Source organism: Gavialis gangeticus, unplaced genomic scaffold (assembly GCF_001723915.1).
Source record: "Gavialis gangeticus isolate Ggan-Ray unplaced genomic scaffold, GavGan_comp1, whole genome shotgun sequence".
Taxonomy (NCBI): Eukaryota; Metazoa; Chordata; order Crocodylia; family Gavialidae; genus Gavialis; species Gavialis gangeticus.
In genome coordinates this window covers 43,475,538-43,487,229 of record NW_017728996.1, presented here as the reverse complement: position 1 = coordinate 43,487,229, position 11,692 = coordinate 43,475,538, and the positions used below count along the sequence as shown (strand labels likewise).

The 11,692-nt window shown below is 43.4% G+C and overlaps 1 protein-coding gene and 1 long non-coding RNA gene across 2 annotated transcripts in view; one reads left to right on the top strand and one right to left on the bottom strand.

The window, feature by feature from the left end:
- LOC109288692 overlaps nt 1–3,312 on the top strand; it is a 14,256-nt gene extending 10,944 nt beyond the window's left edge. Inside the window, exon 3 of the long non-coding RNA XR_002095209.1 lies at nt 3,299–3,312. This is a non-coding gene — a long non-coding RNA (uncharacterized LOC109288692). The remainder of the gene's footprint in view (nt 1–3,298) is intronic.
- The window catches only part of RAB8B (RAB8B, member RAS oncogene family), a 42,028-nt gene that overhangs the window by 9,447 nt on the left and 20,889 nt on the right, over nt 1–11,692 (bottom strand). Inside the window, exons 2-3 of the mRNA XM_019504374.1 lie at nt 4,469–4,529; nt 2,911–2,971 (exon numbers count right to left, since the gene is read on the bottom strand). Coding sequence (XP_019359919.1) covers nt 2,911–2,971; nt 4,469–4,529 — 122 coding nt within the window. The remainder of the gene's footprint in view (nt 1–2,910; nt 2,972–4,468; nt 4,530–11,692) is intronic.

Genomic DNA, 11,692 nt, shown 5'->3' with positions numbered 1-11,692 from the left:
TGTGCTTGGGATGCTTGGTAACTAAAGAGCAAGTGGCAGAGATCAGGGGAAAAGGCAGTGGGGGGGAGGCAAGGGGGCATATGCAGCAGAACTCAGCTAAGAGGTGCAGTGCAGGTGCATTTGCCCCACCCTCCCCCGCCTGGCTGCGCCCACAGTGTTCCTCATGTGGCCAAGCTGCACCAGTCAAACTGTACCACCCTAGACCCCAGCCCCAGCCAGCATGCAGTTTCCTGGCAGGGCTGCTGCAGCTGCCTGGGTCCTGCTCAGCTCTCCTCACCTAGAGCAGATCCTCCTCCTCTTGCCGCTGCTGCACCACTCAAGATGGAAGGAAGCTCCCAGCTGCCTTCCACCCACCTGCAGGTGGCTGCTTATCATGCCGGGAGGGCAGAGCAGGTAGAAGACAGCCAGGAGTAGAAGCTAGAGCCCCACACACTGGGACAGGGCAGCAAGGGAGAGGAGGGGCCACTAATGAAGACAGGGGGAGCCAAGCAATACCTGGGAGGCTGCAGTAGCAGCATTTCCACTGGAAAGTTGTGTGTGTTGGCCAGGGCTGTCAGTAGGCATGGCCATGGCAGGTGCAGGTGGGAGTGTGACATGGGCTGCTCCAAGCAGGGTTTGGCTCCATGTAGAGTGCTGCAAAGGCAACTGCAGGCCATATTTTGCCCATTCTGCAGTAGTCAGTTGAACTGGACTAGACTTGGAACACCCCACCCTCCCCAAAGTATGACTTCAGCTGCTTTGCTACAGGGTAACAAACAACAGTAGAGTGGCCTGTATCTGCATAGGGCTATATATCATTTGTCTATAATTCTCTCTTTTACACCATTGTAAAATACAAGCTACATTGGTGCAAGTGTGTCTGCACCCTAACAGAGGCAGCTTATACATCACGTCCTGTTTGGGTTTAGCTGCTGAATTCTCAACCTGATGAAGGTGGCAAAAGGCAGCAAGCATAGAGATTTAATCAAACCTACTGAATACAGATATACCCCCTCTTCCACAAACAGCTTCCCCCACCCCCCATACAATAACTACAAAGACTGTGACCTGAACTGCTAATGACATTACAAAACCCCAGAGTAAAGAATCCAAACAATTAAGTGCACCACAAAATACTGAAATAAAACTGCACAGAAAACTGATTTAGTACTTACTGCATGCAGAAAAGTATTGCAAATATAAAAGTCAAGACTGTAGGGGGCTTGATTATAGGTCAACCACATGTATAAGTAAAGTGTGATTGTTATAGTTAGTTGGAGCTAGAAGAGGTAGCCTTATTCAAAATAGACTACTTTTAATGTTAACAGATTTGTAGGTCACCAATTCTGCTGCAACATGAGAACATGAAAATACTGACTGTATGTAGGGCACTTATAGACATGGGGTAGGGGTGCACCGATAGATTTTTTGGGCCAATACCAGTGGCCAATTTTTAACAAGCCATATCAGCTGATACTGATCCAATTGCCGATATGCAGCCCAGCAGCTCAGAAAGCAGCATCCAGCTGGTAAGTCTGTTGTGGGGGAAGAGGGGAAGAAAGGGGCATGGGAATTGCAGACTAAGGCCCCCATGATGAGGGAGAGAATGGGGCTGGTGTTGGGGCAGGGGCAGAAGACTGAGACGCAGCTCATCCAGGGGTGCAGGGAAGGGCAGGCTCCTGCCAATACATGCACCTCAGGAGGACATGGGGTTGTGTGCCCCCTGGATCTGCGTGGGGCAAGGGTGAGTGACAGCAGCATTACAATGAAGGGGGCTAAGGCAAATTTTGGGGTGGCTATAGCCCACCCTGTAGTCCCCCCTCCTAGCACCACCCATGCCCAGCTCAAGAACAGCCCTGGCCCAGCCAGGAAGAGCCCCTGGCCTCAGCCCACAGCAACAGTCTGCCCTCACTCCACAGAGATCCAAGGGGCACGTGGCTCCCACCCCCCATGCCCTGTGGGGGTGCATGCAGTGGTGGGAACTGACCACCAGCCTTCCCACAACGTGAAGACAAGCCAGAGCTCTGTCCCCAGCTGCGCAGTGCCTGCCCATGCCCCTCTACTTCCCTTACTACACGAGTCTTGGTCTGCCTCACTCCCAAGCCCCTTCCTTCCCCCTGCCCCTTCTCCCCACCCCCAAACAGACTTGCCAGCTGGATGCCACTCTCCAAGCTGCCAGGCTGCGCTCCTGGCTGCCTGCATGCTGTGCTGCAGCTGCGCATGCATGAGGCATTTATCAGTGACATTATTGGCCACATCAGCCAAAAAAGCCAATTGCGGATAAGATCAATTTTCTTTTTAAAATCGGTGGCAATATGATATGGATTGACGTATTGGTGCACCTCTAACATGGAAGGTTAAAACAAAAAAAACAAAAGAAACCAACAGCCAAACTAAAAACCAAAAAACATATTCCTTTACTGGAAGAGGAAGCATGTTAGTTTGACTCAGCTTGCCCAATATCTATATAGATTGGGTGCTTTAGCAGGGCTTTTTGGAGCTTTTATCTAAAACTGACTGAATCAACTATTAGATAAAAGCTCCAAAAAGCCCCACTGCAGCACCTGATTTATACAGTCGTTGGGCAAGTCAGGTCAAACTAACACAATGCGTCTTCTGGGCAAGCACTACACTTAGAGCAGGGCCATGCTGAGTTGAAACTAGAAGCTGTGTTTTTCCACCCCACCCCCATCATCTATAAGCAGCCTATATGTACCCACAGTTTGAAGTCACATCTATTACACCTGCAGAAACCGAACAGAGATGGAACAAAAGGAGCTTAGTTTAAATGGGGACATCACATAATATTAATGACCTTGAAGAAACTTAGTTCCCTGCTTTATAAGTCATAATGCTCTACCCAAAAATGAAGAAACAAATATATAAAGTTCACTGCATTATAAGGAGGAAAATCCCTTAAACAACACTCACCATGGCTCCTCGGTAATATGCCGTTGTAATTGTACGGAACCTTTCCTGACCTGCTGTATCCCTAGAATTTGGGGTGGGGGGGCGGAGGGGAAGAGAAAACAAGAAACAGAATCACTTGTTAGTTTAACTGTTTTAAATTAAAAATAAATTAAAACAAGTTTTAAAAAACTTAAGAAAAACAACTTTAAACCCCCCCCCCCAAACCATCACACACCCCCACTCCAAAAGCAAGGAGTATTTTGTACTCCAGGATATTAGGAATAACATAATTTACAAGTTTTATGGAGAAACTTCTCCTGACCTCAAAAAGGTATTGATAATCATTATAACATAATGAGAAGAAATGACATATCATCTCAAACCTATGAGTAAACAGTTACAGTCTCAGTCAATGTGACCTTTTTATGATAGGTACCACGTAAAGAGATTGTGAACAAGAGCATAGTATTGAACAAAAGCATAGTATGCTTGCAAAAGGAAAGAGAAGCTCAACAGCTAAAGCAATTTTCCTGTACAATATACTCTCACTCATTTGGCTAAGAACCAACAACTCTGCATCAGGGACAGCTATACTCTTAAATTGTGCTTCATGACATGCGACAGTGAGGACCAGAAGACTATACACTATCTCTGAATGTCAAGTGCATGCAGACAGCACTGAACACTAGAGGTTCAATCCTCTTCCCCCCACCCACCCCAAAAACAAAAGAAAAAGTCAAAGGCACAAGGTTTATTTACTCAGCCATGGTGATTCACCCTTGTAAAAGTTTTTCATCCAAGAACCTTTCATCACATATCAAACAAACCAAATTAAGAACCCTAAGTTTTATACATGAATGTACACTATTTTGTGGCTTGTGTTTGAGGACAATCAGGTTGAAGCAACCAGACTATTCCCTCTGATAGCAGCAGACAGACACCAACTGACATCAGTCCTTCCACTCCTCAAACCCAAGGAGTACTGGCAAACCCTACTACCCATTTACAAGTAGTCTGGCTGGGCATCAATTCATTAAAAATAAAAAATCCACAAAACATCCCCATGTCGATCGGACTTAAAAAAAAAAAAGACAGAAAATTTAATTGCTTAGCCTGATCCGATGCAATTAGTATTTCTCTCGTTTAAGTCATTAAAATATTTTTCCCAACATCTCATTTTACCAGCAGTATTACAGCCAACATGTGTTAAGTATGAAGTGCATAGAACCCTTCTACTCAAAAGACGCTGGTAAATACCCAGAGGTTACCTAGAGAGCTTGTGGAATCCCCGTCCTTGGAGGTTTTTAAGACCCGGCTACACAAAGCCCTGGGATGATCTAGTTCGGGGCAGTCCTGCTTTAAGCAGGGGGTTGGACTAGGTTCTCCTAAGGTCCCTTCTAGCCCTAATTTTCTATGATTCTGTGAAATAGCTATTGAACCAGCATTTGCCAGATACTGTATAGCCTTGCTATTATTAAAGTCACTCTGCTACATGAATTCCGTGTGCTATCCATGTGTTAATTCAAACCAACACCAATTAAAGGACTTAATTCTGTTTACACTATTTTGAAATACTCACCATATCTGTAGCTTGATTTTCTTTCCATCTAGTTCTATTGTTCTGATTTTGAAGTCAATTCCTTGGGAGAGAAAAAGATAGGTTAAGTTTAGCAACAAAGGGAAAGGAAACAGGATCAAGTTTCTTCTGGACATTTCAGAAAAACAAAAACAAAAAATTAAAAAGACTGTGTTAGACAAAAGATTAAAACAAGTATTTTGCAACTGTCACTTCAGATCACGATAGAGTGGTGCAAATGCAAAGAGCTGACTGTGCCCAAGATGTGCACTACCCTGACTGCTTAGGCACCACAGAGAATAAACCAGAGGCTGATGCAACGGGAACCATGCTACAATGCTCAAGTATATCAGACAAGGATGCAATCCCAAAACACTTTATCTGAGTGGTATGGCCACTAATCTGGGTGACCAGTCTCCTGAAATTGTGGCCAGCCTCCCTATTGCCTCTCAAGTTCAATTGAATAGCTGAGCATAATGTAACCCAAGTTGTTACATAGATTGGTCACAAGACAAGATTTACTGAAGTAAATCAAGTACAAGTTAAAGCCATTGATAATGTAAAGTCACTGAGACAGACATTTTCCATTATTTAACCCATCAACTTAGGAGCAGAACATTCTTTTTTCAATCATAGATCTACAAATCTGTAAAAGCTAGAGGAAAAAAAAATGCTATTCTCCCTCTGTCACATCCCAGTTTAGTGTAATCAATTGGTTCTGTAAAACAGTAGTTTTTAAAAAGCTTTTGCATGCTACAGATAAAGTTAACAGTATTTCCTTCAATGCCATAGAAAAGCATAAAGTTTGAAAATGTAAGCAAACATCAATAATTCTGAGTTAGGCAGACTGTTGCATGCCCAATGCTAGGGTAACCAAATTGCTAGTTGGTTCAGAAAGTCTTGCTTATTAGAGTAATTCACAATGGATTTTACTCCACAGTAAAGTACAGACCTGCAACCAGCTCACTTGTGATAGCTGCCTGTAGTTGGCACTATTACAACATCTGGACACTAGGGTTTACACTGATCAAACACTAGCCTAAAAATTAAAGTAGCTAGGAAGCAGACCCCATGACCAGTAGATTTTTTTCTTGGGGGGTGGGGGGAGGGGACAACATACTCTACACCACAGTGAAGTGACTTATATCAGTGTAAGGCTGTGTACCTGTCTCTGCTTCACTTCCCAGGGAAGCAAGTCAATTTACTTACTAGCAAACATGTTACGTGTTCACATCTAATATTCAAAGATGTCTACCTTAAAACCTTACAGCAGTGGTTCTCAGCCTTACCAGACTCAAGAGATCCCTGGATAGACCTAAAACAGCTATTGGAAAAACACCAGCTCTTTAGGTTCTTGTTAGGTTTTTTTTGCCTACAGAAAAATAACAGCCATTTTTCTGTTGCAAAGAACTAATAAAGACCACAACTATGGATTTCTATTTGAAATCTCTGGGTTTATCTTGTAAATCACATTTATAAACCATTTCATTAACATTGTGTGGCATCCCACAGCACCCTCAAAAAGATCTCAAGGCACCCCACTGTGCCATGTCATCCTGGTTGAGAATCACTGCCTTAGGTTGATCCAGTTGCTCACAAAAGAAGTACCCACCCATCCACCCCCCAGGTCAGGTTCCTTTAAGCCTCATGATGGCCCACATCCCTCTTCTGCCTTAATATAATTCATTTGGCCATGGTCAATTTAAATAAGTCTTTTCCTCTCTCCTATATTTAACAGTTGCCATTTTTCCTCCATTAACCATAATTGGAAACTATCTGGTCTCTATTGTCAAGTGCTTATACACAGATAAAAAACCCAAACAAAGCAGGAAGTAAAGGAAATAATTGTTTTGGATTTTTATTTGGCAACAGCCTGAAAACGACACATCATTACATAAACTTGCTATTACTTCAACTTTACCCTAACTTGGGAAGTTGGGAATTTTTATTGAAATCAAAATATATTCAGCTGTAAACATCAGTGTGATGAAATGAATACATGTATCATAGACAGTATTTGTTGGTGAGAACACGTTGTCACTACAATAATCACGTGAGTATTTTAATACCACCTAAACTTTTGCCAATTACTTTAAAGCATTATGATTTTAGCTCCAAATCACTCAACCCCAAATCATAAACAGCTGTTCATGGATTTCTTTTCTGCTAGTTCAGGAACTCAAGGGCCCAAAGAGTCCCAATACTTGCAGGTTTGCTATAACCAAAATTAGGAAGGGGAGGGGCTGAAGTGAGGAGGAAGACCAAACAAAACAAAACAGAACACACAACTAACAATAATCCTATTCCCTATATTTCATCTTTACATTGAGCATACATAGAACATTAAGTGTCTATCATTGTTTAAGGTCATATAACCAGACTGTCCAGTTTACTAGCAAAGCATTTATAGAAAGAAAAGGAAACCAAAAAAAAAAAAATCATAAACTAAATGCAGACATTGGATTTATGACACATTATAACCTGCCTGACATCTGACTCCCCAGGTACCTCTCCACTATTTAACTGCTACATTCATCCCCCTTCTCCCCCGCACCCAGCCTCTCTCACCCACTGACTCCTCAATTTACATCTTTACTGACTGCCTATCTTGTATGCATACCAGCTCAGCCTCTGGCTGCTTTACTTTTCATTCCATCCAGGAAGAGCACACACCAACTGCTGAAACTTCCTTAGCCTGACAGAGGGTTTTTGAACCTGAATGCTTGCTTAAAAATTGTTTTCCAACTATTTAAGTTGGTCTAATAAAAGATATCAGATTCACCCAAAGAACCTTGTCTTAGACCAACACAGCTACAACCTACACCCCTTAAAAACAAACACACATACATGAAAATATTAATAAAAAGCAACAAAAAGGAAAATTGCCTTTTAAAGTAGAGTACTTCAGATGCTGGAATTTAAGTTTATAAAAGCACAATGCAAGAGCTACTCCTAAAAATCTGTATTATAAGAACTGCAATTTGAGTCAGAGGGTTTAAAGTTCCCTCAGCTCAGACTTCAGCCTTCATGTTCATTAGAATAAGCATGTCAAGTGAAAAGCGTTCTGAGACTCATGTGGTTTGAAGATGGTTGCATCATAACCCAATGAAATTAAGACTGAACTGCAACATGTCAGCAGAAGCTCCAAATAAGAAGGTCCCTCCTGGGAAGGTCCCTGGAGGAATACAGTTGGTTGCATAGCCTATTCATACACAAGGATATGTGCATGACTCCATGCTTTGAGTACATGCTGGCTGTGTTCATTGTTATGCTTTCCCCAGGCACCACAAAAAAGGTGAAACCACCATTGTTTGGCTTGTTCAAAAATCATTGATTTCTTCACACAAAATTGTTCTGTCCAAGCTGACACAAACTGTTGAGAAAGCAGCCACATAAAAGTTTATTTTCATTCAAAGTGAAGGAGTGGAAAAGCCAAGTCAGGAAACACTACTGGGGATAAACCTGTTTCCGTTAAGTACAAGATTATAATAAAGTAAGTGGCTGCAGCCTTGTAGAAGCTAAACAGGGCTAGTCCCAAAGTTTTGTTTCTTCACTTCAGTAACAGGAAGTGGTGAGCAGCACCCATTTGTAGTACAAGTCAAATGACATATGCTACCACTTCCTGCTGAATTTTACTGCATGGCTAGGCATGTGCAATGCTTTGGTTACCAAGTTAACTCAAAGTACAGCATATGAAATGGCAATTCTACAGCATTTCATCAGTTGATACTGGGTTATGAGCCATTTCTCTTTCACTCACACAGAGGTTTTTAGGTCCTTGGCAGCCATTAAAACAACAGGACCCAAGGAATTTTATGCCCATTCCAAACACCCTGGCCTCTCCCATGCCACATACGCACAGTGGGAAGTGCAATATTTGGGATGGGGTATAAAATTCCTCAGATCCCAACTGCATGACTGGAGGCCAGGACTCTACCTGGCCCAGAGGTTGGTTTTGTTCCAGATGCAAGGACAGCCTGATCCTGATGCTCAACTGAGTGTCAGAATTGACACAGGGGACCTTGGTCTGAAAGCTACACATGAATGCTGCATGCAGGTTCCCAAAAGCTGGAGATGGGGGATCTGGGGTCAGGGAGGGTCTGCCCAGTCCTGCTTCCTTGTGTCTTTAGCTTTTATACACCCATGTGCAATCCAGCTGCATGTGCCATTTTTAGACTTGGAGATGCTCCAAGCTGATGCAACTTCGAGTGTGGGGATTACTGTAGGCCAGCCACAGGTCAGACATGCTACACAATCCAATTTAAAGAGGTGCCATACCAATATTTATAAAACATTTTTTTGCCTCCTCAGCCCATGGCTGACAAACCTTTAGGGGCATGCAGTTCCCAAGTAATTAACCCCCCAGAAGTTTCAGAACAAAAAAACCCAAAAAAACACTCCAAGCTATAAACTAGCTTCAAGGAAATTCTGTAGTGCAGTGGGCTGGCGTTACAGAATCAGGTCTGAGAGCTTGCACTAATCTAGAGTGGGGGTGCTCAACCTCCAGCCTGTGGGCCAAATGCACCCTGTAGAGCCATCTCATCTGGGCCGCAGAGCATGCATGGTCTGGAAATTTGGTGGCAAGGAAGTAGTGACAGCCACACCCCCCACCCACCTCCCAAGCCCTGTGCAGCTGGTTGGGGAGAGGACAAGATTCTTTCCCCTGTGGGACACCCCTTCCTTGCAGCCAGATGGTGCCCACTGTGCCTACCTGGGCACTGAAATCAAGAACACTGGCTGGATCCAACCCACCAGGCCAAGAAATTGAGCATCACTGACGTGAAGCATCAGAATTTTGACCACAAAGCCACTCCCCCCACCTTAGTACCTTGACCATTTCTGCTCTGCTCTCATCTGCCTGCATTTGGGGTATGTTACATTGTTCTTTTTATGAATGTGCTCCCTTTTCTCTGAATCAGTGGAGAATGTCCAGGGGAGAATTGTGAAAGAGACGTACTGAAGGACTGGCTGCACTAAACAGATCTTGACTTGGCCCTCAATTGAAGTGGATGGTCCCAGCTAAAAAGCAGTTCTGGCTTTAATCTATAGCCAAGGCGTGCAGGATTTAGGTTAAAAAATACAAGCAAGTATGTACTGGAGGGTTGGGTGTAGGAAAAGTACGGTGTCTGGGCACACACATGCATAATAACCCATGCTATGAATACCCAGACTTTTTTTTAAGACACTGAAATTGAAAGTCTATTTCTCAACTAGGATTATATGTAAGGCATTGACAGTGGAGATCAGTGCCACAGTTTTTGGGTTTTGGTACAGAAATAAGAAGGTCAAAAAGAGAACCAGTCCCATAAACAAACCCTACTCTGTTTTAAATAGGAAAGGGGGTTACCTCAGGTCTAACAGAGTACTGTTGAAACATTTTAGCCAGCTGAACATTAGGCACCAAGCATCAAATTCAAATTAACCAGTACAGGAGACAAATGGAAAAAGCACGTGGGGATACAGGCAAGGAGAGACTGAAGACGATGCCAGTAGCACACTGGACATGAGCAGCTCTTGGGAGGTAATGTAGAGTACTCAGACCCAGTGCTCATGCAGCTGACTTGCAAAGAAAGACACACTCTGGGTGAGGCATCTTATCTTGTTTCCTCAGTATGCAAGGAACAGAAACTTTGGGAGGAGGTTGCCAGCATCTCCTCCCCCACCCCACCCAAAGGCCTTACCTATTCAGATTTCCTTGAAGTCCACCAGCAAACTTCAGCAGTATTAGAGTAATTTAAGACCTCAAGAAGATTAAAAAGTGATTCAATGCAGATGGTTTAAACCTGGTTTTCTCTTCTAATGGGAAGTTACCTAGTGGTTCACTCTAATGTTGTGCACTTCACCATTACCATTCACAGCAGCTTGAGCATGCCCATGAGAAAGCCACATGATCCAAAGTCAATTCAGTCTGCATTTGACCCAAGTTGATTTAATCCTTGTTTCCTATCTCAGCAAATCTACTAAATGTGGAAACTCTCTAGTCACATGCTTATTTTACAGAGCAGTTGTTATGGGAAGTCAGAATAGCCAGGAAATTAAACCATCTATGATGCAAGGAAACTTCACCCCTGTCACAGTATCTGCTGACCTCCATGTTCTACACACTGAAATACTTCACAATTACAAGAGCAGGACATGTGCAAAGTAAAACTTCTAATTCTAACTCAGTGTGTTAAAGACTTAGAGTAGGGGTTGTCAGCTGGGAGTATGAGAAGGCCTTAGGGAATACACCTGGGCAAGTGGGGATGGAGTGCCACCATGTACCATCCCACGCTACCAAGCAAGTGGGGGAAGCTCGTACATGGCAGCTGCCGCCACTCCGCATTCAGCCACACACAATACCCCACCCCTGCATCCAGCCACCGGGGGTACACTGATCCAAAAGGGTTGAAAACCACTGAATTAGAGAACCAAACTACTACTTCACAAGTTGAGGCAGCAAAAGAAAGCAGCCATGGCTTAAGTGCTGAGCAGGTGCAGAAAAGCAACAAGAACCCATTTTCTGGTTGGCAAATAGCCTTATGGCACAAGTACTACAAGGTGCATTATATTCTTGCCATGTTAGCATCCCAAGCAAAGGGTCAAATAGTCTCAGCTATTTAAAGAGCAGTAACAGTTAAGAACTGCCCTATCAGAGGGAATTACAACAGCACAGTTTACCTTGGCAGGGGGTGGGCAGATGGACTTTGAAAATATCTAGAACAGGGGACATCGGATCATAGGAAAACAGAACTGGAAAGACGTCATCAAGTCACCTAATCCAGCCTCCTACTCATATACGAGTATAGCATTTCCATTTGCTTTTGAGCAGGGATTTCAACTGTCAAGATACATAGCCACTGCTTGGGTAGGGAGAATCAAGTGAAATAGCTACAGGAATCCAACTATTAGACTGCTATCCTTGTGTAGAGTTCAAGTCAGTAAATAGGATTCAGTAAATGCGACTGCCATCGTGCAGTAGGTGTATTATGGTACGTGCCAAATAGGAAACCTCATTTTAGTCATGATACTCATTGATATTTATACATTGATCTTCACTGTGCAGGGAACTTTCTTTTTAAATAGTGCATTAGGATACTGTTCTCATTGGTTGTCCATGCACGGTCATCTATCCATCCAGCACAGAGCTCCCCAACACAGTCACACCATTTAATAAGATGCTTGATTATAATTTTCTTCTTGCTGTTCAGACTCTCACAATAGCTTTTTTTTTGGGGGGGTGGGGTG